This window comes from Sturnira hondurensis, unplaced genomic scaffold, assembly GCF_014824575.4.
Source record: "Sturnira hondurensis isolate 20B ecotype Veracruz unplaced genomic scaffold, ASM1482457v3 Scaffold0021214, whole genome shotgun sequence".
In the NCBI taxonomy this organism is placed as follows: Eukaryota; Metazoa; Chordata; class Mammalia; order Chiroptera; family Phyllostomidae; genus Sturnira; species Sturnira hondurensis.
In genome coordinates this window covers 1,352,006-1,376,325 of record NW_028093845.1, presented here as the reverse complement: position 1 = coordinate 1,376,325, position 24,320 = coordinate 1,352,006, and the positions used below count along the sequence as shown (strand labels likewise).

The 24,320-nt window shown below is 47.1% G+C and overlaps 2 protein-coding genes across 2 annotated transcripts in view; one reads left to right on the top strand and one right to left on the bottom strand.

Annotated features, from left to right (window-relative positions):
- PFKP (phosphofructokinase, platelet) overlaps window positions 1-6,736 on the top strand; it is a 55,276-nt gene extending 48,540 nt beyond the window's left edge. Inside the window, exons 18-22 of the mRNA XM_037031858.1 lie at window positions 279-340; window positions 732-843; window positions 1,761-1,860; window positions 6,117-6,219; window positions 6,343-6,736. Of these exons, the coding sequence (XP_036887753.1) occupies window positions 279-340; window positions 732-843; window positions 1,761-1,860; window positions 6,117-6,219; window positions 6,343-6,487 (522 nt within the window). The 3' untranslated portion in view covers window positions 6,488-6,736. The remainder of the gene's footprint in view (window positions 1-278; window positions 341-731; window positions 844-1,760; window positions 1,861-6,116; window positions 6,220-6,342) is intronic.
- Window positions 6,737-8,214: 1,478 nt separating this feature from the next.
- The window catches only part of PITRM1 (pitrilysin metallopeptidase 1), a 34,108-nt gene continuing 18,002 nt past the window's right edge, over window positions 8,215-24,320 (bottom strand). Inside the window, exons 14-27 of the mRNA XM_037031871.1 lie at window positions 23,407-23,545; window positions 18,025-18,141; window positions 16,478-16,610; window positions 15,167-15,287; window positions 14,986-15,062; window positions 14,570-14,735; window positions 14,138-14,238; window positions 12,586-12,706; window positions 11,822-11,893; window positions 11,145-11,257; window positions 10,004-10,129; window positions 8,917-9,062; window positions 8,433-8,535; window positions 8,215-8,339 (exon numbers count right to left, since the gene is read on the bottom strand). Coding sequence (XP_036887766.1) covers window positions 8,246-8,339; window positions 8,433-8,535; window positions 8,917-9,062; window positions 10,004-10,129; window positions 11,145-11,257; window positions 11,822-11,893; window positions 12,586-12,706; window positions 14,138-14,238; window positions 14,570-14,735; window positions 14,986-15,062; window positions 15,167-15,287; window positions 16,478-16,610; window positions 18,025-18,141; window positions 23,407-23,545 — 1,629 coding nt within the window. The 3' untranslated portion in view covers window positions 8,215-8,245. The remainder of the gene's footprint in view (window positions 8,340-8,432; window positions 8,536-8,916; window positions 9,063-10,003; window positions 10,130-11,144; window positions 11,258-11,821; window positions 11,894-12,585; window positions 12,707-14,137; window positions 14,239-14,569; window positions 14,736-14,985; window positions 15,063-15,166; window positions 15,288-16,477; window positions 16,611-18,024; window positions 18,142-23,406; window positions 23,546-24,320) is intronic.

The window sequence follows — 24,320 nt, the reverse complement described above, 5'->3', positions numbered from 1 at the left end:
ACACAGAATATATAGATTAATGTTTTTGGGTGGAAACCTATTTATTTTGGAAAGTGTTTCCCATGGAAGCTACGTTGCACTCACCAAATACGCCCAGTAACACAAACTTGTCATCCTCACCACTGGCCCTGTACCCTGCTGTATTTTCTGTTGTCCTCGCCACCACAATGTAAAGTCCGAGAGCTGCTGCTACGTTCAGCTCTTAGGGTCTCATGGTGCCTGGCACACAGTAGGTGCTTATAAGTCTCCCGCATGACTAACAGAACACTCCTTCCTAGGCCAACGTGGAGCACCTGACAGAGAAGATGAAGACCACCATTCAGAGAGGACTCGTGCTCAGGTACCAGGCTCTCTCGAGTTCTTTAAGACCTGGCTTCTCAGCCAGAACCCATTTCATGCCCTAAAGTGCAAGGAGCCATCGCTTCTCCACCAGGACCCTCACTCTGAACACTGAGGGGCAAAGCCTCGGAGTAACTGTGTGCTGTGTACAAAAAATTTGTGTGTACTTAAATAACTAAAGGATAATCTCTAAACTTTCATTTTTGCTTTGTAATTTAAAAAATATATATCTCTAAGACACTTCTTTAATTAAGCTGCTGACATTTATAAAGAGAAGAAAATGTGGGGATCCATGCACGGGATTGGGACGCAGGTGAACGTGGGCCGGTAGGTCAGTGCACGCCGGGCGACGTGTCCCCCCCGCCCTGAGCCTGATGCTCTCTGTGTTTCAGGAACGAGAGCTGCAGTGAAAACTATACCACTGACTTCATCTACCAGCTCTATTCAGAAGAAGGCAAAGGGGTGTTCGACTGCAGGAAGAACGTGCTGGGCCACATGCAGCAGGTAGGGGCCCGGCATTGCATCCCTCCCGCGTGGCCCCCCAGGGTCCCACAGAAAAGAAAGGGAGGCTGTTCTTCATGCGGCTTCTTTTTAGATGGAGGTCTTATGTTAGCCATTGTGGGAAAAACAATGTGTACTCATAGATAAATTCCAAGATGAAAGACATCTGAACTACGTTCATAGTTCCACTTAGAAGTCATACCAGATATCACCAGCTTTCGGAATTCCATTGTGATCTCTGGGTAAATGAGCACTTTAGGGAAATGTTCAACTTTTGTATAGTAGCACCAGGAAATAGGAAAAGTGTATTCAAGTTAGGTATCTTATTTAATTTGGGACCATTTTGTCAGGTCCCAAAATAATCATTCAAATTGGAATATCAAACAAATGATACTTGAGATTTGCCCAAAATCAGAACGAGGTGGAAGGAATCTCGGGATATGCTCTATACACAGGAGGTGGGTCTGAACCACACGTCCCACCTCCTGGCCACATGTGCATCCTCGCCCCATCACCGCTGACCACTCCTGTGTCTTCCGAACTCTGGCCTTGGCCCAGTGTGCATTCCAGAGGGTCCCCGAGTCTCCTGAATCTGGGATGAACTGCTGGGCAGGTGTGTATTTTGTGAAAGGCCCAGAGTTGATTGGAATTTTAAAGGAAACTGGAACTCCTTCTGCATCCCAAAGTGAGATGCTACAATAACGAAGCCTGCCAGGTGATGGAAGCACTGTGATGCTCGCCTCACAGGCTTAGCTCCGGCCGCAGAAGCCCCCGGGCTTACTTTTGACAGGTTCCAACTATATATGAGATAAAATTTGCAAAAACAAAACAAAGCAAAACCCCTCAAAGCCCATATTTATAATTTTGATGTGAATTTTGTTAAATAATGGTAATTTTTAATTTCTGTTTCTAACCAACAGGGTGGAGCACCTTCCCCGTTTGACAGAAACTTTGGAACCAAAATCTCGGCCCGAGCCATGCAGTGGATCACCACGAAACTGAAGGAGGCTCAGGGCAAGGGTACTGAGTAGTGAATGCATGGGAGGTGGCCTGGGTGGCGAGGGGTCTGCACTCCAGGCGCTGGGTGCCGGTTTCCACTCTGCTTAAGGTCAGCCTTGGGCTGCACCTGACAAAATGGTTTTACTCCTACCAAACTCTGCAGTTGCCATTTCTGATGTTCAGGGTTATTAACTAATACAAAGGGCTTTATTCTTGCTTATGAGTGATGGAGGTATCAAGTGAACACGGCAGTCTTAAAAAATAGAAGATGGCTGTTCACATATTGGGTTCCTCTGCGGGACCCTAAGACATGATCTTTCCTCGTTTTCTTTGCCACACGGGACACTTTGGATTGGCTTTTACCTAAGATACTTGAAGAGCTACTCACTGGTTCACTCATGACTCTGTTTTAGAGAAAGCAAGGAAGGATTGCAGATATCTAGACTGTTTCCTCCTTCACTAGTGACTGTGTGCTTCTCCCACACTTACTCCCCGCCAGCAGAACCTCGGAATTGTGATACATCATCCCATTGCTTCGAGCTTATTGCCTGACCAAACCTTGCAGGATGTTACTTAGTCCAGTTTTGTTTTTGTGGTTTCTGTGAATGGACGCACAGGGTGCATTGTTGATGCGGTGTTAAGTTTGGGGAGGCGGCTGTCTTGATACTCATCCACTATGACATCTGCCAGTTGGGACCTTGCCTCGAGTGTCCTGGTGTCTGGCTGGCAGGTAGCGCTTCAGTGCCCAGGGCCGTGTGGACCCTGGGACAGGACATTGGCCTCTGGCTAGTTCTCCAGACTAGTCTCACAACAGCTGTGGGTGCTCCAGTCCCTCTTTCCCCTTCGGGTGAACTGATCTGTTCCATCACTGTTGAACTATTGCTACGCTGTGGGCCTCACAGTCTGATTGGAGTTTTGAGACGGCTGGTTCTTCAGCTTATATAACATTGTTGCTTCTGTGGACCCGTCAAGCTATTTTTACTGTTTTCCTAAGTGATGGTTATATTTATAGTATTTTATAGGTGTTTTTTAATATTTTATTTATAGGAAATTTGTGTTATTTTTTGTCAGTTGCGTTGCAGACACCTGTTCCCCTAATCTGTGCATGGCTTGTCACTTTCTCAAAGGCATTGTTTAATGAAGTGCTCTTAATTTTATTTATTTTTAAAAGATTTTATTTATCTACTTTTTAGAGAGGGGGAAGGGAGGGAAAAAGGGAGCGAAAGAGACTTCTATATGCTAGAGAAACATCAACTGGTTGCCTCTTGCACGCCCCCCACTGGGGACCTGACCCACAACCCAGGCATGTGCCCTGACTGGGAATTGAACTGGCAAGCTTTGGTCTGCAAGCTGGTGCTCAATTCACTGAGCTACACCAGCCAGGGCATGGAGTGCTCTTAATTTTAGTGCAGCGAATTTACTTTTTCCTTTACGGTTTGAGCTTTTGGTTACTAAACTATTCTCCTTTCACGTTAACTCACTTGAGCTGATACGAAGTTTGAAGACTCCTTTCATTTCCTACCATGTGGGTAAATCAGTTATTTGGATACAATCTATTGAGAAAGCCATTCTTTTCTCCTCGCTCTGCAGTGTAATCTCCATCATAGACCAGGTATCTGTAAACATACGGGACTACTTCTCGGTTTTCTGGTTCATTTGAGGGCATGTAATTATCAATCACTGCCAATATTCCAGCTTTACAATTACTGATACCTGGTAGTGAGGAGGCTACCTGGGCCTTCCAGTGTGGCAGGTTTTGGCCTTTCTTGACATTAGAAACAGTAAAATCAGACTGTCCAAGTCCACCGCAAATTCTGTTGGATTTTTTTGGAGGGGATTGTATTTTATCAACAAGTCATTTGGATAGAGAAATGACATTTTAAAAAATTTCTAATAAACATTGACTCTCTCTCCATATACTTTAGACTTTTTGTTGTCTTATTAAAGCACTGTCTTCCTTAAAGATCTTGCAAATTTATTGGTATGTTTATTCCTGACTCCTTGATCTTTAAAAAATTTATTACTGTAAGTGGTATTAAATTTTTTTCTTACTGCTCATGTACAGAACCACAATTGCCCTGACTGGTGTGGCTCAGTTGTTTGGGCATCGTCCTACAAAGTGAAAGTTTGCTGGTTTGATTCCCTGGGTAGCAGGTTCAATCCCTGGTTGGGGCATGTGCAAGAGGCAACTGATCAATGTTTCTCTATCAAATCAGTGTTTCTCTCCCTCTCTTTATTCCTCCCTTCCCCTCTCTCTAAAAATAAGGTCTTGAGAAAGAAAAGAAATAGAATTTTGCCAAGTCGACTTGCAATTAGCAACTTTTTATTCACATTCTTAATTCTAATAATTATTTGTAGATCCATCTCCTCTTTTGGATTTTACACCCACACAGACATTATAGTCTGTGTGTGAGCTTTTGACTTTTTCCCATGACAACTTTTTGTGTCTCTCTCTCCAGGGACATCCGGAATAGATGTAGTGGTGGCAGAGCTCCTGTCCTCTCTAGACCTGAACAGATAGGGAGTGCCTTTAGCGCTCCGTTGACTGTGAACTCTTATAACATCACACTGAAGTCTTTCCTCTATTTGTTATTTGTTGTTCATTACATATACAGAGTCTGGCACAGATAATGCCTGTTTTTTTATTACAAAATCTTTTATTACAAAATTGTAAGCACGTAATTCTGGAACATAATGACATCACACTCAAGCACACCCTTTGATGTTTTAGGTGAAATGTTCAAATTAAAACTATAAATTATTACACTCATATTATTATTACCCTGCCAACCATAGTCCGCAGGCATTACTTCTGCCGGACCCTGTAGTTCAGGGTTTTTCAGTAATGGAAAGGTCTTGTATACTTTTTTGCACCAAATGAGACGGTCGTTTAAGTCTTCTTTAATGGGTGTCCTAGTGCTGAGCCCGCTTTGCCTTCCTGGTGGACACCCCCCTCCCAGCCACACAGCTGGGCGTGTTCTCCGTCCTCGCTGGTCGGCTTTTTGCTTTGGCCATTTCCTGCTCATCACATCCCCGTCAGGGGCTGGGGATGGCTTGTTCTAACTTTCTAAGAAGTCTGGACCTCCGCCTGAGAAATAATCTGTAAGATGTTTTGATTCATGGATATTTGATAGAACTTCCCTGCCACCTCCATGAAAGGTCCCCCGGCCCCACACCGATTTCTTTGTAGGGAGAGCTGACTCATTGCTGNACCACAGCTGGGCGTGTTCTCTGTCCTCCCTGGTCGGTTTTTTGCTTTGGCCATTTCCTGCTCATCACATCCCCGTCAGGGGCTGGGGATGGCTTGTTCTAACTTTCTAAGAAGTCTGGACCTCCGCCTGAGAAATAATCTGTAAGATGTTTTGATTCATGGATATTTGATAGAACTTCCCTGCCACCTCCATGAAAGGTCCCCCGGCCCCACACCGATTTCTTTGTAGGGAGAGCTGACTCATTGCTGAATTTCTTTACTGTTTATAGAACTACTTGAGTTTATTTCTTGAATCCCTTTTGTTGTATTTTCTAGGAAATTTCCAAATGCATCTACATTTTCAAAAAATTTGACATGAAAAAATTTTTCATAGCATCTTTTCTTTTTAATGCTGGCAGCATTTCTAGTCCTCATTCATTCCAAGTTTAGGTTATTTGTGCCAATGCCTGTATTTTACTGCCCTCGGCTTTCTTGATCGATCTTACCAGATAGGTGTACATAATTTTATTCTCAGTGTTTGACTTATACGAACACAGTGATGTAAATTTTCAACCTACTTTTAGTCTTCAACCAACTGGCTTTGAGTTTTTTCTACTGAGTTTGTTTCCTACATCAACTTCTACTTTTGTTTGTTCCTGTGTTTTGGGTTTATTTCCTTCTTTCTGCAGGCCATCTAAGGATGATTCCCACCTGCCCACAGTGGGTGCAGTCATGCACACACTTTATCAGCATGTAACTGAAATCTTTCCACAGTTTAGGCCAATTCTCCTCTTTCACTATTTGGTGGGTGGGATGTGCATTCACCACCTTTTTTCCGTTTGCACCCTGTCATCTCTGCCTCTCCTCCTCATCCTCAAGGGGACTCACAGGGTGTTCTCTGCCTGCCTCCTCACAGCCCCAGGGGATCCTGGGAATCTGGCCTGTGCTCCGGGAGGGTGTGAGGACTCTGCTCCCTTCCATCAGCAAACCTTCTCTCTCCCCTTTCCTGTCCTCACTGGGGCAATTTCACCTGATCACTCGGCATGATCCAGTATCCACTCTTAGGTCACTGTTCTGTCTTTTATAGGAAAAAAATTTATAACTGATGATGCTATCTGTGTGCTGGGAATATGCAAAAGAAACCTTGTTTTCCAACCTGTGGCAGAGCTGAAGAAGGAGACAGACTTTGAGTAAGTGAGACATTGCATGTTTAAACTTTACTGCAGTTAGAAGGAATGGAGGACAGGAGTCAAGGACAGAGGGATGCTGCTGTCATGGGCACTGCATTCACCCCTCCCGCCTCCTGTCCACAGGCACAGAATTCCCAAAGAGCAGTGGTGGCTGAAGCTTCGGCCCCTCATGAAGATCCTGGCCAAGTACAAGGCCAGCCTCGATGTCTCTGACTTAGGCCAGTTGGAGCCTGTGCACCGCGGCCACCAGGAGCCTGCAGCCATCTAGACACCACTGCCCGCCAGCGACACTTCCGACTTCCTGTTTACTGCCCAATTTTGTAACACTTAAGTTATTTATCAGCACTTTATGTGAGTACTGTTGACATTAATCCCTAATCACGACACACCCATCCTGTACCCTTCACACCCCAATGGATCCCGAGACTCCAGTGAGTTGTCTGCTGTATTGAGTACTCTGTCTCCTGCTTTAAAATGTGCGTTTCCAGTGGAATTAAACATTTGGCTAAAACTCCAACCACAGTACTGTGGCTCTTTAATTTTTTACAGTAGGCGTTTAAACTTCAGGATCTGTGAACAGCTACCAAAGGTTTGTGTGGCAGTTTTGTGGGCGGGTACTAGCAACATATTTTTGTAGAGATCAGTGAACTAGGCCACAGGGAAGCAGTCATAAAGGAGAAAGGCAGCTCTGTGCACACAAACCCGGGACATGTCAAGTGTGCGGAGAAGGCCCGAGACCAGGCCACCACGTCACCTCCAACACCACGGGCTCCTTCTAAAATGTAGAACTGAAAACACCATGAGCACGCACATCAGAACAAGGTGAGTGTACACACCTGACCTCAGTCCTACTTGTGCCCCAAAGAATGTAAGACTCAAGGTAAGGCTTGTGATTTAGGGTCTGGAGTGAAAAGCATTTCTTCTTTCTCTTGAGCCTCTGCTCTCGAGATGAGAGGAACCAGCCTGTGCACTTAGCCATGGTGGAAGGAGTTGTGTGCAGAGGGTGCATGATGAAAAATACAGGCAGACCTTACAGCTATAAAGGCTTGGTTCTAGACCGCTCAGCAGAGCCAGCATTCCCCTGAAGCATGCAAAAGCTGTTTACACTAAACTGCAGTCTACTGAGTGTGTGATAGCAGTATGTTCCTCAATTAAAAGACAGTTGCTTAAAAAAGCTAAAAATCACCTGAGCCCGATGAAAACTGGCACTAACAGACCCGCTCGATGCAGAGTGACCACACCCCTCCCCCCTGTAGGACAGCACCCGCAGGACAGCACCCGTAGGACGCAGCAGAACGAGGCCTGCCCGTGGGATGTGCTTAGGGATTGAGGACCAAACGGCAAAGGCAGGCCTAGCACTCAGAAGTGGACTTCCTGTCTGAAAAGCATAAAGGGAGTAACAGACGAGCCAGAACCCTCCAGTAAAGACAATAGTGGGACAAATCAACGCTTAGTAACTCCAAACGCACCGGGTCTCGAAAGGGGGTCCGCCAGGCTGCCCTGCTTGGGGTCCATTTGTTCAGAACTTCCCCAGGTCCTTGGTGTGACCACACTTGATGAAACAAGGCACATGTTGAAATACCTTCATTCATTTCACTCATATTTTAGTAAAGGTACTAAGAACTCCTCAGGAAAAAAATGCCATTTAAAAATGACTAATGCACAGGTAGGTCAGAGTTGCCTTTTATTTGTAAACATTTAAATAAATATTCTAGGGTTAATAAGATAAAATAAGCATTTTGACCATCATTATAAAGTCTTAATATTATCTGTTCATCTCTGGCACTTAATGCATAATTATGCAATTTCTTCACAATTGCCCATTTCCTTCTTTAAGACAGGAGAGTTTGAGTCTCACTTGCCGGGCAAGTATGCGCCTTTGGCAGACTTTAAGGATGATAAATGATCAAGATATTTGGAGAAAACTCACTGCTCTAACCTTTCAAATTAAATTTGGCTCCGGCTTACTGCTTAGGGGCCCTCGAGCCTGCGTTAGCCGAGTGCCTGAGCGCTGCGGAGTTGCTTGTCATCTGACGAGCCAGGACGGGTCCTTGGCGACTTTGGAATTCTCTGGTCCCAGCAGAGCCAGCCCGTGAGTGCTCCTCCCGATGCTGAGGTACCTGAAAAGGCAGGTAGGGGGAGTCAGGGCTGTTTCCATGCCAGGGGCTGTAGGGCTCACAGGAAAACACTTCGGGCCACATGGCTGCACTCACTTGTTGCTCACGTCAATGAGACCTTCGCGGTGGACAGCGAAGAGCTGCTCCCTGTGCGCCTGCTTCAGCTCATCCGAGAGGCCGTACAGGAAGTGGTCCAGCCCTGAAGGGAACACAGGTGACTGGTGTGGGGGGAGGGCGGGGGGCGCTAGGGGCAGCATGCAGTAGCCCGTTCCTTAGGTGCTGACGCTGACCCACACTCCCCTCCGGAGAAGATGGAGATGAGTGAGGCCCAGTCAGGATGGTCTCTGCCCCACTCTGGTCACACTGCCCGGGCACTCAATCCCACTGAAGCTGTGAGATGATGGAACGTGACCCCTTTCAAGTGGCAAACACTGAGATGCTCACTCTCAAGGTGGGCATTTGTGCATCAGCAAGGAGGGGGCGGCGGGAGTGGGGCGAGATGGGCACACAACTCGGGAACTCTGCCTGGAAGTGCCCGGTCACGCCACACATCAGGGTGCTTGTTTTCCGCTCCAAATACCTTTGTCCGAAGGAGCCAGGGGAGCGTCCACGGCAGAGAACACGGAGAGCTTGGCCTCATCAATGTCCTGCTGTGAGAAACTCCCTGACTTGGCCCACTCGATGGCCTTCGCAAACGACTGGAGCGTTTCTGTTGAATGTGGGTCCCTAGGAGACCCAGAGAGTCAGCCACTCACACGTTTACCCATGAGAAATAAGCAACAGTCACGTGCTGGCTGACATTACAACTTCACTTCATAGTTGTAAATGGCTCCACTTTAATGCTTAGTCCAAAAATCAATGCTCTGGAAATTTGTACCTGGCTGCACAGGCCACCTGACTGTCTCCTTCCCCTTGGAGACGTGGCCGTTCACCCATCCTCACCACCAGGTTCCCTGGGAGAGGAAGTAGGCGGAGGAAAGAAGTCAGACCGCATGGAAGACTCGTGGAGAAACGCCATGAAAGGTTCAATGAAAATCCGCACTTCCAAAGGATGCACTCAGAATAGCCGAATAACCACCCGCGTCTGGGCCAACTTCCAAGTGCCATCGCTGTCTAAGTGGGAGGAGCTGGGGGGGCCTTTGTTCCTGCGACAGACCCAGCACCGCACGGTTTGGCAGACGTGGAGGGTGGGACTCAGGGGCTGTTTTCTGTCCTCCCACAGCTCCCAGCACCCACACCGGGAAGTGCTCAGAGTTGGCAGCAAAGAGAGGGCCTCAGAGCACAAAGGAGCTGCCCTTCCCCTAGAGCACGAGAGTGCGCATCCTCAGGCCCACCGAAGGGCGAAAGCAGCCTGCGCAGCCCAGGAGCCCAGCCTCTACCACTGCACCAGCCGGGCAGCTCAGCCACCCCCTGCTAAAATAGTTGTCACCAAATGTCAGGGCTCATTTAAGGCGAAATGTTTCTTGATCTCTCCTGCTGTTGTCCCCCAAACCAAAAGAATAGTGCTAGGCAGGGCGAAGTGCCAAAGAGGCGGGAGAAGGGGTCACGGTTTTTCTCCAGTTCACTCCAGTGTATGAGAGGATGACGCTGGTGCCTGGACAGAGCCAGCGACTGGCCAGGATGTGAGGCCGTGTCCACATGCATGAGACGGTCAGACAGAAACTCACCTATACGAGTAAAACGTGAATATTCCATTACGGCTCAGCTTGGCACCGCCACCGTAAGCACCGCCTTTTTCTCGAATTTCTGTGTGCAAGAACTTAGTAGTCATCAAACGTGCCAGGATCTTAAGACTGAAATAAATGAGTAAAAAGTGCAAGTTAAAATCATGGCCAGTGGGGAAGTATATAATAAAAGGTAGTAATTAAAAGAATGTCAAGTGTGTAATTAAGTGCAAACAAAAATAAAGAACAATGGCTTGGATGATGGGGGAAGGGGACACCTTCCCTCACACGCTTCCACCTCCCTCTTAACTTCTGTGTGTATTTGCACATGCAAAGCTCTTGACCAGCTTTCCACAGGCATCTTCCCTAAGGGTCCATTCTGTTGGAATGCATGTTTCCTACATTCCCCCTAACTTCCATTATGAATGGTACAGGTGATGTCTGGGAAGGGAAAAGGAAGGTTCTAGAAAGCACCCTGCCAGGCCAGAGTGAGCCGGGCCACACCTCAACGTGGCTGCCATCCACAGGAGGCACAGGCCTGCTCCGCTGTGTGCAAGCACTCAGCCCAGCGCTTGCTCCTGAGCAGGGGACACAAGACAGTTGAGAAACTAATGGGAGGAATAGGGCGCATGGTCTTAAAGACGGCAGCGAGGTGGCTGTGTGGTCCTCACTGGGGGAGCCCAGCCCAGGGTCCGAGGCAGACGGGCTCTGCCTGCCCCGCAGGGACTGGGCTCTGTCTTCCATGTGTTTTTCTTTAGAAATTTCTATTACTTCTATGTTGCTGTTGGAAAATTATAAAATATAAAATGAGGCAAAAATATCAATCATCACTGATAATCAATCATGCTACCCTGGGATACCTTTTGCAATATTTTCATGGTTTAACTCTATATTTTTCTATTAACAGAAGAAATACAATTCCTATTCTGATAGCCTAGCATAGAGAGTGTGTCTTTTTCCTACAGACAGGGAAATAAACCAACAAAAACACTGAACAACATACTGTGATTACATTTTCTACACAAACTTTTTCTGGAACCTAATGGCAACCTCAGGTTTCTGAGCTTCTATGGACCCACAACCTCTCTCTCCCTGGCTGCCCGCCCCAACTTGGTCGTGGTTTTCACGCTTGTCTCATTTGTACCTGGCATAGTCGGGGTTGGTGTAGGGGGCAGTCCTGACACACTCACTGACATAGTTCACGGGGAACGGGAGTAGGAAGTGCGTCTTCACCTGGCAGGGCTTGAACGTGGGCTCCTGCGGAGGGAAGGTCAGGTCAGGCTACCCCATGGTGAGGTGGCCCACAGGGGCTACCTGTGGAGGGGCCACCTGGGCTTCAGAATGCCCCGCTTCCTGTGGGCATCACCAGCCACGGTCTCATATTTGAGACCATGGATGATTATGTCACTCCACACAAGTACAATGCAATCTTCATTCTGAGTCATTCCCACTTTGCTCACTGACTGTGCAAAATTTTTTCCCCCATTTTTCCCCAGGAACATGGTCCGTTGCCTTCTCTGTGATGAACCAAAGTGAATGCCCAGAGCACCCAAGCTGAGGGGGTGGAAACGAGAACACTGCCCAACTGGAGGGGAATCAACACTGGTTCGGCAGTTACATTAAAACTGAGGCACACTGATGAGACCACGTGAGGGATGGTCTTCTGGGCACTAAGACAAGAAACAGGACCCCTTGGCCCTGTACCCCGGCAGAGTGAGGCAGCTGACTGGCAATCTAGGACAGGCCCCACCAGCCACTCAGGAGGTCACAGTCTAGCTGGGAACGGCTGGTTCTGAAAGGACAGGGGCTGTGATAACTTACTGTGATCAGTTTCCTGATGACTTGGGAGCCACGGACATGTGGGTTTCCCCCAGATCCATTAGGTACAGGTTTCTGAAAGTGTTTCCAAGAGAAATGAGAAAAATCCTAAATTCAGTTGAAACAGCTAAGAAGATACATTCCAGAAAATTCACAGAACTAGTAAGTGTTAACAACACAGTTGCTCAAGTGTTTTAAGTAATAATGTTTTAACTACACATATAATTTCCTTATGGGTTCTCAGGTGGCCTGGGAGCCGGGGCCCCACGCCCCTCCCATGTGGCTCCCGGGTCATAGGCGGGGAGGCAGGTCCAGGCGCGGACGGACAAGGCACGCCTGGACATCACGAAGGAGAGAGCAGAAGTCAGTCCTCTGTAGAAGGTGCAAACTGTCGACCTTCGTGGGGGAAGTAAGGGGGACGTAAGGCTTCTCTACTGATCTTGATGAGGTAGATTAAACCCACTGTGTAGGTTAATCAAATGGACGGGAACTTACTAGGGGTGATTATTCTAGAAACGTACCATGTGTTACTGACTCGGGGGAGCGCCTCCCTGACAACAGCGAATCCCAGCCCCCGGTGTCCTTCCTCGTAGGGGGACCCTGCACCGCAGGCTCCAGTGACAGTAGGAGCACAGCTCAAAGTCCAAACTACAAGGTTTGGATTCACTTCTACTCGGGTCAGTGAGGGGCTGGACTGAACCCCCTCTGCCACCTGGTCTCCTTGTCAGAGACGGGGACGTGGCACCGCACGCAGGACGGGCTCTCACCTCCACCACGTGTGGGCGCACCGGCTTCCGCTCCTTCTTACTTCGCCCCAGGCTTCTCAGGAAGTCCCCCACGGCTCGTTCCGTCTGGAACAGCTGCTGCGGGGTCGCGTTCACTGCACACCTGATTAAAAAACCACATACGCACAGAAAACCCTTACTACATCTCGTATTTTCACAAAAATTAAAAGGGGATAATATGTCATTTTCACATAAGATAATGCTCAAAAATATTAAAAAGAGACAGTAGCCAACTCTGGAAATAACACAGCTGACACTTTACCACAGTGGTTTCCAGTCATCAGAAAGCCTATCCTACCTTTCAGTGGGTCACAGCTAATAAGCAGCTGTCAAGACAACAAGACAGTGTTTCTGACCCTAAGTTTCATTCTTCTAGATGCACAGAGAATACGTTTGCCAACACCTTCAGACTTATACACAGAGACTGAAAACTGCAGTTCCCATCTAGCAGAGAAACCAAGAGTTTGAAGATGAAAACTGCTCATTAAAGTAGGAAATTATAAGTTGTCATCCCAAAATTAAAAAAAAAATATTTTTACATAAGTCTCCCAAATCCTACAGAATCACAGATAATACTATAATAGTTACTTGAATTATACAGTAAATTAACAGTGCATTTTTCTTCTTTTGGCTTTAAATCCTAACTTTACTTCAGTGAAATTAATATTAAGTACATTACAGGCTCTATACCAACTGCATTGCATTTATTCTTTTCTTCTTCACCATAAACCTGCATATGCAAAGCAGTGTTTAGTGGAAGAGGAAACAGGCGGTTCCAGTGGTTACGATGCTTAAGACACTGTGGGTCCAGGTGTCAGTGCACCCTGAAACTGGCAGTCAGTCCTTCCCGGGTCAAGGCCCAGCTCCAACTGCAGGGCTCCCCTCCTGCCACCCAGGTGGTCTGGGGGAAACTGCCAGCGATGCCTAGGAACTGATGGGCAAGATAGAGCTACAATTCTCCACAGAGAGCTACAAGCTACATAAATCCAGGTCACTAATGACACAACACCACGCATGCATTTTTATACTCTGTTCACGCTCACAAACTTGAGGCGGTCAGGCCAACTCTACGTGAATGGCTAAGCTGGTAGGTGTTTTCCTCAAACTATCATATAATAATTATTCTTACAAGAACTTTTCTTTTTCACTCTGGTCTTGAGCAAGCTAACCCATGCTGAGTCTCACTGATGCCTCATTTACAGAAAATGTGCTGTTTACTTTCAGGAGCAACACCTCAATCTTTGCAGTCACTCTACCTCACAGTTGGATGAGATCAGCTTGCCTTCTCCTTCACCTCCCTCAACATTTATTAAACTTACGATAGCATTCCTTTTTTCCTATATGAAACGATTTCTTAACTGGGAGTTCTGAAGTCTGCAATCAATCCTGTAACCTGCATCAAGCATTCTTTCTGAGTGGTAGTTCAGTCTGTCGTGTAGTGAACGCAACTGCACGTAGAGCATCTCCACACTACACTTAACGAAAGGGGACACACTGTAAGATCTTTGCTCAGAAACAAACCACGAACCCCTACCTCATACTGTCGCAGTTTAACAAATACTTCTTGATACGTGGGAGCTTTCTCAGGATGGGTCTGAGGTCCGTCATTTCTGCGATTCTCTTCATCAGCCTCACCTAAAGCAAAGGGATCCACACATAGGGCCAGACACCCCAGGCAGAGTTGGGAGCCCCTGAGGTGGAGCAGGGATCAGAGACTGCTCCCCAGTCTGGAAACCAGACACCCCCGATAATGGGACCCATGACTCTGCGCTTGTGCGTGAGAGGCACCTGCCTGCCTTGGGGAGGGTGGCACTGGGTGCGGGGACAAAGAGGAGAGTAGTTCCCCATGAAATCTGGTCAGTCAGAGCTAGCTTTCCTGAGACATAAGCAATTTAGTGCCAGAGAAATGAGCAACTCTGCAAGATCTGGCTGACCCAGAATAACCAAGATCCCCTCCGCCTGTCACCTGATCCATCCCACCGAAGGTCTCCTGCAGGTCCCCCGCGGGCGTCAGCGTCCTGCTGGCTCTGATGGATGCATAGAGGTGCCCCGAGTCTGGGACTCCGTTGGACAGCTCTTGAGCGGTCATCTTAACCAACACTCTGAAGTGTTCTTCTTCTTCAAAGCGGGGGCTACACACAGAGGAACGTATACTAAGTTCCTGGAGCCTCATTAGGCCCCCTCCAATAGCACGGAGAATGTATCAAGTATAAGTTTTCAGACACTTAGACATAAGTAGAAATTTTACAAGTCTATAGCAGTTAAAAGTAAAATCAGGCTCCGAAATCAACCCAGCAGAGAGCGAAGCCTCCTGCCTTGAGCACACTTGAGACCAGGTCTGTGATACGCCCCCAGGACTAACACCTCTGTCAATCAAGGTACCCGTTAAATATCTCACTCCACAGGTGCATCATGTCTGGTAGGTTTCTATCCAGGCAGAAAGATGAAAAAAGCACACCCTAAATCAGGAAAGAAAAAATGATTATGACATGATTTAAAAGAAAGAAATAGACACTAGAGAAACCAAGCTTTGAGCACCCTGTGATGGAAAAACAAATGCTACCTGTTCGTAGGTGTCCAGATGCGAGTCGTCTGGGAGCACATGGGGAGACACGCTCATCCCGCCCGTTTTCAGCTCTATCTGCTGAGCCAGCTCCCTGTAGTCGAGGGTGCCGCAGCCCAGCCTGTGAACAGCAGAGAGCGCTCCCGAGTCAGAAACACAATCTCTGCCTCATCATCCCGAATCACAAGCTTAACTCAGTCGGAAGCACACAGCCCGCACAAACCCCTTCCACCTCAAACACACACTGCAGACCACGTCATCACAGGCCCTCTCACCAGGAGAAGCCAGGGGCTAGTCCACTGAAGCAAGCAGGCAGCCGCTGTCCAGCACTGACCGTAAAACACTGAACTTCTCCCCCAGTGCTCGGCTTTCAAATGTTTTATGTGTCTTCCTTACGCTGTTCTTCCAAAACACCAGACACAATCTATTTGCTCAAATATTTGGTAGTGTTGGGGATAAAATCTAAAAACGAAGCCCTTTTTGCATTTTTCAAGAAAAGCTGAAGTCGTCTGAAAACTGATGTTGCTTTTGGTAGAAACATTCTAACTGCTGTTCCTAACGGGAGAAGTAATTTAATCCACGGTGACATTGAGTTTTCTAAATGACCCCGGCCAAGAAAAGACAAGGCATGGGAGCCATATTTAAAAAGGCAGAGAACTCTGCAAGGTCAAAGGTATTTCTCACGTGGTCTGACACTCAGCAGGGCGGGACAGCTCCCCACGTACCTGGCTCCTACACGTAGGGGACACGGGGCCCAGCCCAGTTCGCTGTGGTGGTCTGCCTTCCCTCTGTGTTGCCGGAACACAGGGAGGGAACCCAGCTGACAGCTCCAATCACTGCCACTCAGCCTGCCACCCTCAGCCTCCAAAACCCAGCACAAGAACAGGGACACAGGACAGAGGCACGCCGCAGTGCCCGTGCCCCGCCTGCACTCTCGAATCTGCTCACCTGGGACGACAGGATCACAAAAACCAGCTCCGCAGACAAGGGCACGCGACATGGCCTCTCAAGGCTACCCCAGGCGCGCGTGTCAGATTTAATTAAATTTTCTGATGCAAAGCCATCATTCTTTTTGCAACCATAAAGAACTTACTGTTTATACCCAAGGTTTATAAATATTTAATGTAGTATATTTTGGTAAGAAAATATAAATATGGTAGCCTTTATGTACTGCAACAATGCTATGAATTTTGTATAAATGATTCACGGAAACTGAATCATAGAGGTACTAAAACAAAACAGATACACAGAGAACACCCACCCATACAATACGAGTGTGTGCACGACGGCGTGCGTGCGCGCCTGCCTTACCTGGTGAGGACGCTGCAGAACAGTGGCACGAAGGGCCGCAACTCCTCGGGCAGGGCGTTCAGGCTGGAGAAGGCTCTGAAGTGGACCGTGCCGTTGGTGGGCTGGGCGCAGTACTGGACGGGGACATCTCCAGCTGCACCAACAGAGGCGTTTAACTTTCATTTTTTTATCAGCACAATTTTAATCATGTGACCATTGTTCAGTATTTTGAAAATGCTAATGCTTTTCAAGGAGGAAGGTTTAAGACTTATGTTGGTAAAGAAATACTATTCACTTGCTGTAATTTAGACACATTCCCTACTGTACTTTTATTATGGTGAAAATTTAAACGGTCCTCAATACTAAAGTGCCTGGGCTTTCTGAAGAGTTGGGAGAGAGAAACACTGTGCCCGGGTTTTACCACTGCCTGGCAGTCAAGCCAGTCCCCGCTGGCCTCCGGGCACCTCAAACCTTCCTTCAGGCTGGATTCTGTCACCCCTGCAGCACTCTTCACCCAGCCAAAGCCACACTCACCCTCCCGAACACTCCCTCCCCAGGACCCTGAAGCCCACCGTGAAGCCCCTGCCACAGGGTGTCTGAGAGCTCTTGGCATCACAGCTCCCACGGTGGTCCCAAATGCCCCAAGGGGACGTACTGTGTTCTATTTTTACATCCTTAGCACAGTGCCCTAACCTAGCAAAAAGACTAAGGCACTCTGTGATGACCGACTTGTCCTCCTTAATTTTACAACAATCACTCAATGACCTTCACGGATAAACCCAAGCTGTGGGTGGTTAGGAGAGCAGTGAGACGTTAGCCCTGGCCTCCAGAGGACAGGCCCTCCCCTGTGTGTGTGCACCACAGGCACGGCAACAACTCAGACATGGTCAGGACAGGCCCTGTTACAAACAGAAGTCCATGTGATGCTCAAATTTGCTCTACACTCCTGTAGGAGATGAGTCAAAGTGCGAGACTGCTGTCAGAACTGCCTCAGGATGGAGCAACGAGTTCAAGTCATGCCACGGGGAAGTTAAACAGCCACCCTGATAAGGGACACTGTTGTAGAGAGGCCTCCTATGCTTGTAGCCAGAAGCCAAAGGGACAGACTAGGGAGAATCTCCAGGATGAACCAGAGATACCAGTGGCCTGCAACTCCCTGGGGCTCCCCATGCCGCAGTACAAGGTACCACGCGCATTTCCCGTCCCTCCCCCACACTGACTCCTCTCCTAAACTGCGGGCTGAGCTGGATGGTGTGTGTGGCAGGGGCTCAGAGGGCACCTGTGACCTTTAAGAGCTGCCTCTAATGCAGCCACAGCATCACTCTGACTCCTGATGCCAGAAGCAGGGGTGAAAGAGCCTGCCACACCCACTGGGAGGAAAGGACAGGCCTCTCCTGAGTAGAGAAGTCTGTTGTCACTGAGTGGTGACACCAATACGGAAACACCAAGACAGGGGCTAGAAAGTTACAGGGGTGCTCCCATGGTTTATGACAAACAAGCACACCAACTCCATTCCCGTGACTTCACCCAGGGGCCCAGGCAGCACGCCTGCCGGAGCTCACACTGACCTGCCAAGGCCACCTCCAGCTCAGTGAATGGAATTCTGGGCTCAATGTCTGACACCTTCAGCGCCGGCAGACAAGACACATCCTGAGCTTTGCTTTGCTGAGTCTGTAATTCCAAACCTAGGGAAAGAAGGGGCAGGGTGAACATTTGGATGGTAACTGAAAGGTGTTACATAATTCATCTCCATCACTCCGTGGCACCCAGTGCTGGGGCCACGGGCACTACCATCCCGAGCAAACAGACATAGGAGCACAATATGTATGCTGCCCGGCAGGTGGCTCTTCCCTAATCCTCAGTCTCAGTTGTGCTGGCGGGAACTGGACAACTGGACTTTGCTCAGGTGGGTTCCAGCCTCGCAGGTTTTATTCTAGACAGACTGATAAAACTCATTTTTAGAACTTTCAAACTATTTGCTGCTGGACTGAAATCTAGTAATGTTTGTACTTCATTCTTGTTTCATATCACTAACCTAAGCAAAACGTTTGTACCATCAGGTACACGGCCCAATTTAGAAACATGCTTAGAACACATGCTCTGAGCCTGCTCTCGCACTGATCTGATCAGAGGGGAGAGCCTCTCCTTCCCGGACTCTGCACAGAACCCCCCCAACCACCCGGGGAAGGACCCAAACGGCGTCGCGGGTGGCCCAGGGCAGAGCTGAGTGGTACGTGTGTGAACAGACCGCACGATTCAAACACAAAACTGAATGCATCATTTTACAAGATAACTGATCCCCTGGTGTGTGTCTCCCTGAAGTTCCCTTAGAGCCAGTGACCACGAAACTGGCTCCTCAGACGGAGGTGGGTTTTGGGGCAGCTCATTACAGGCCCTGCCGCGGTGGGGTCCGGGATCTGAGCACAGGCTGGCCCACCCCTCCCTCTGTGGCTCCATCCCCAGCTCGTCCCAGGGTACACGGGGGACAGGGCTCCATTCACTTACACTCAATCCCCCCAGACATTCAAGGCCCTCCTCACCTGGGGGTCACCCACCCCGATGAACCAGGTCTCCCGACCCCTTGCCCCTCAGACAGTCTCTAATTCTGTGCATTTGGCCTAAAAAACCTAAGGTCTCTTGCCTCTTTGCCAGTCCAATCCTGGCAACAGTTCAGGGGCTCACCTCCCTCATCCCCCAAAACACCCGCCGCTCCTTTCCGAATGCCGAGTAACCTCTGGCATCATCTCACCCTCTCACCAGGTGAACTCCCTTCACTGTACTTAATACTTTACACATAGCCCAAAAACTCTAAGTTAGGTTATTTAGAGTTTTTAATTAATTAGATGATTCCCCATTCCCATTTTCCCTTGGTACATATCTGTAGATTGGACTTGGACTCCTCACACTAGAGTACACATGTAAGATCTAATGAGATGAAATAGCCACTAAATGCACTGGCACTGTGTCCTACTTAACGAACTCTGCAGTGACCTGTACAATAAAAACACACTTCTGTAATACGGGCCTCCCTTTATTCCCACACGGGTGTGGACTGGAGTAACTGTTTCCCTAAAACGGCACACCCCTCCGCGGGAGCGTCTGCCCTGGGCCTCGGTGTGGGGTTATCTCCTCTACGAATGGCGTCACGCAAGAACGGAGGACGGTGGTTCCGAGTCTCGGCTGTTGTAAGTGCTGCTGTAGCCAACACAGGGTGCACACGTCTTTACACACCAGTGTTTCACTCTCTTTGGGTAAATGTTCAGAAGACGAACTGCTGGGTCACATGACAGATGCATGCTTAATCTGTAAGGAAACTTCATACTGTTTTCCATAACAGCTGCACCGATTTAACTGCCATTTGCGACAACATGGATGGATCTGGAGAGCATTATGCTAAGCAAATTCAGTTAGAAAGGGAACGATCTCACTGACATGTAGAATATAAAACAAGAAAGCAACAAACTAACCAAACCACAGAAAGACACTCACAGACAGACAACAGAATGAGAACCAGGGAAAAGTGAGAGGGGGCGTGGGCAGGACGACGTGGGTAAAGGTCAAACCTGGGGGGCGGAGGGGGGCGGCGAAAGCAGGTTTACAACTGTGAGTGCACGAGACAGTTTGCTCCTGTATGCCTATTAAATCACAACCTGCACGTCCTTTTCCACACGAACTTTTGCCCGCCCCATTTATGGTAATGAATGAAAACCAGACATTTGGCAGTGAGCACAAAGAGAGTACACAGATGCTGAATTATAATGGCGCACACCTGAAATTTATGTTAGTAACCAATGTTACAATAAATTTAATTTTTAAAAAATCTTCTACAGCAAAAGCAAAATTAAAAAAAAACAAAAACCAACCCCCCCCCAAAAAACAATTCAAGATAGGTGAGACTCCATTAAACTAAAAACCTGCACAGCAAGAAACACCACCAACTAAACGAAAAAGCAGCCTATGGAATGGGAGAAAATTTTTGCAAATCATATGTCTGTTAAAGTTTTACATTCAAAACATAGAAAGAATTCATGTAACTCAAGAGCAAAAAAACAGAAAATCTAATTAAAAAGTGGCCAGAGCACTGGATAGACCTTTTCCCAGAGGATGTACAGATGGCCGTCAAAGACATGAAAAGATGCACAAGACCATAATCATCGGGGAACTGCAAATCAAACCGCAGTGAGATGCCGCATCACGCCCATTAGGATGAATACTACCAAAGAAGCCCCAGAAAGCAGTGGTGAGGATGTCTCATGCACTGTGGATGGGACTGCACATCGGTGCAGCTGCTGTGGAAAACAGTATGGAGGTTCCTCAGAAATTAAAAATAAAACTATCACATGATCCAGCAATTCCACTTCTGGATATTCATTTGAAGAAAATAAAAACACTAATTTGAAACTATATATGCACCCCTGTGTTCATGGCAGCATTTTTCACAACAGCCAAGGTATGGAAGCAACCTAAGTGTCCACCAATGGATGAATGGATAAAGATGTGTGCATTTATACAATGGAATATTACTTGGCCATAAAAAGAATGGAATGTATCATTTGTGACAATATGAATGGATCTAGGGGATATTATGCTAAGTGAAATAACTCAGACAGAGACTAACCCACATTTCCCTTACATATGCATCTAAAAAAGCAAAACAAATAAACAAATAAAATATAAACAAACTTACAGATCCAGAGAAAGTTTGACTGTCACCTGATGGAAAGGGGTTGAGGGACTGGAAGAAAAAGGTGAAAGGGCTTGGGAAGAACCAAGTGCCAGTGATAAAAATGGTCACTGAGCTGTGAGGTGCAGCCCGGGGAATGTAGTCGTAAGACTGTGTGAACTGTGCCTAGTGGGGACCTGCCTCACCTGGTGTCACTCTGAAAGGCAGATAAATGTCTAGCCATTGTGAGGGACACCTGAAACTTATATAGTATTGTATGTCAGCTGTAATTGAAAAATAAATTTAAAAAATGTTAAATTATTAATGAAAATGTGGTATATATGTCTAATGGAATATCACTCACCCATAAAAAAGAAACCTGTGTCATTAGCAACAACATGAACGAACCAAGGGCATTATTCTAAGTGAAGTAAGTTAGAGAACAACAAATACCGTATGATCTCACTTGTATGTGGAATCAAAATACAGAAACAAAACAAAGAAAGAAAATCAAGCTCACAGACACAGAGAGCAGATTGGTGGTTCCAGAGGTAGGGGTGGGAGGTGGAAAGTGTGAGTGCAAGGGGTCATGGGCACACAGTCACAGGGATGTGAGGCATAGCATGGTGACCCCAGTTAATAACACTACATGGCAGCCCTGGACAGTGCGGCTCACCTGGTAGGAGCATCAACCTGTAAACCAAAAGGTTTTGGGTCTGATTGCCAGTCACTGCACACACCTAGGTTGTGGGTTTGATCCCTGGTTGGGGCATGTATGAGAAGCAACTGATCAATGTTTCTCACTCACATTGATGTTTCTCCCCCTCTCCTTCTCCTTCCCTTCCCCTCTCTCTAAAATCAGTAAGCACTTATTTTTTATCCTTGGGTGAGGATAAAAAAAATAATAATACTATATTGCATATTTTAAAGTTACTAAGAGAGTAAATCTTCAAACTTCTCATCACAAGAAAAAAACTGCCTGTGGGTGCCAGATGCCGACTGGACTTACCATGAGGATCATCACAACACACGTGTATAGCAAATCATGTGTGTACACCCAAAATCAGTATGTCAATATCCTTCAGTTAAAAAACCAAAAACACAGAAAAATGAAAGAGGAAATTTGTCCACCAGTACCACATAATAAAAGCCTGTGTTTATAATTCAATTAGCATGTTGAATTCACAGGCAGATCTAAAATGACAGTATGTCTGAAGAATTCAGAGGTAAAGAATAGGTCGCATGTGGGTACTAATGCTGCCAGTGTTACATTAAATCACCTCAAACTGAGCTTGATGAAAATGGAAGGGGGTATGTTTGTGTGTGTACCACATGTATATCTTAATAAGACTATTAATGCATAATTTTCATATGTTGAAATTCACAACTTGAAGATATAGTTCAGTAGGTTTTGGCAAATGTATAGAATAATGGAACTACCACATTATGACATAGCGTATTTCCAACACCCCAGGAAGTCCCCGCTTGGCTCTCCGAAGGCTTCTCCCTGCCCCCACTTGCCCCCCACCCCCGCCTTCTGTCACTGTCCCTTTGCCACTTGTAGGGTTTCACATAAATGGACTCACTCACTCAGTAGGAATTCTTTGTGACTGGCCAATTTCCCTTAGCAAACAAAGGCTTTTGAGATTCATCAACAATGGATGTATCCATATTTTGTTCCTCTTTATGGCCGAGGAGTATTTCGTTTTGTGGACACAGCATGTTGGTGGGATGTGAGTTGTCTCCATTTCTGTATGGACATACGCTTTCATTTTCCCTGGGTCGACACAAGAGTAGGACTACTGGGCCTAAGAGTAAGTTCATGTTCAGTGCTGCAAGAAATCCTACAGCTTTCTGTCTTCACTGAGCCTGCACCACACAGACCCGAGTGTGGCTTCACCACAGCTCACGCCTCTCCCAGCACTGAGACGAGACCCGCCTCCTCTCTATCACAGCTCACACTGTCCACAGTGCTCAGGGGCAGTTTCCACACAGTGCAACACAACACGCACGTTAGTGGCACACTACAGCACCTGATAAATAGAAGTACTTTTAAAATGTGGCCTCATTTCTGCTACTCCTGCCTTTCCTGCCCAGCGACAGGGTGAATTTTCTGAGAACAGGGTCCATCCTATTGGGGCTGAACCCCCTCCACCCAACTCAGAACTTGGCCCAATAAATACCTATTGGTTGAAATAAGACTTTCTTGCAACTACTTCGTCAGTAAGAAGCTCACCAGGTTGGGCAAAGCATAGGGAATGACCGGGAGCAAAACTGAGCACCTGACCTTTGTTGTAGATCTGCTGCTTATCCTCCAGGGAAAGAGCGCTGACCTTCTGCCTCAGTTTCTCATTTTCCATTTGTGCTTGTTTCTCGGAGTACTTGTCATCTGGTTTCATTGACAAAGTCAACTTATGCTGATTATTCTGCAGCAACGACAGCAAAAAAGCCCAATTACAGTAAGATGTTACACTAAAGCCTGATGTGCTGGCCAGCCTTTCTCTGCCTGTGCTCTCGGTCCTGAGACGCACCTTCTACTTCAGACAGTGGCAACAACAGAACTCACCCCAAAGGCTGTCCTGCAGAGGGCACAGGAGGCAGATAAAATGCTCCCGGTCATACTTGCTGTGCAGAAACTGCGTAATTCATACCTGCTGTTCCTACTGTTACTGGCACACTTATTATGATGTAACCATAAATGTATCAATACTCAACCTTTTCTTTACACCTTAGTTGTACAAGGAAACTGTACTTTTTCATCTGAATTTTTGACTTAAGTCTAAATTAAAGACAATATAGAAAACAATTTTTATCTAGTCCTCATTATACCATTAATCTCTCAAAGGCTGAATCTTTACTCAATATATTACAAATTATGAGGACAAAATAGATGATGACTAACATAAACTTATTAGGTGACTTAATGTGCAGCCCTTATTTATTTCACAACTAAAAACACTCCTACCAATGTTCATGTGTAATTCTACAGAGAGGCAAGACAGTTAGTACAACAAAAACTTTATGCAAAACAGCTTACAATAACTTGGAGAGATTGCAGTTCAAGTGATCAAATAATGCCCGAAGTCCAAAACAACAGCCTTGGGCACAACAGTCACCCTTTACAACAGATAGCAGTCCTTTCCCCCCCACCCCCGCCATGGTCAAGGTCTTAATAGAAGTTCTACCACATTGACAACTATC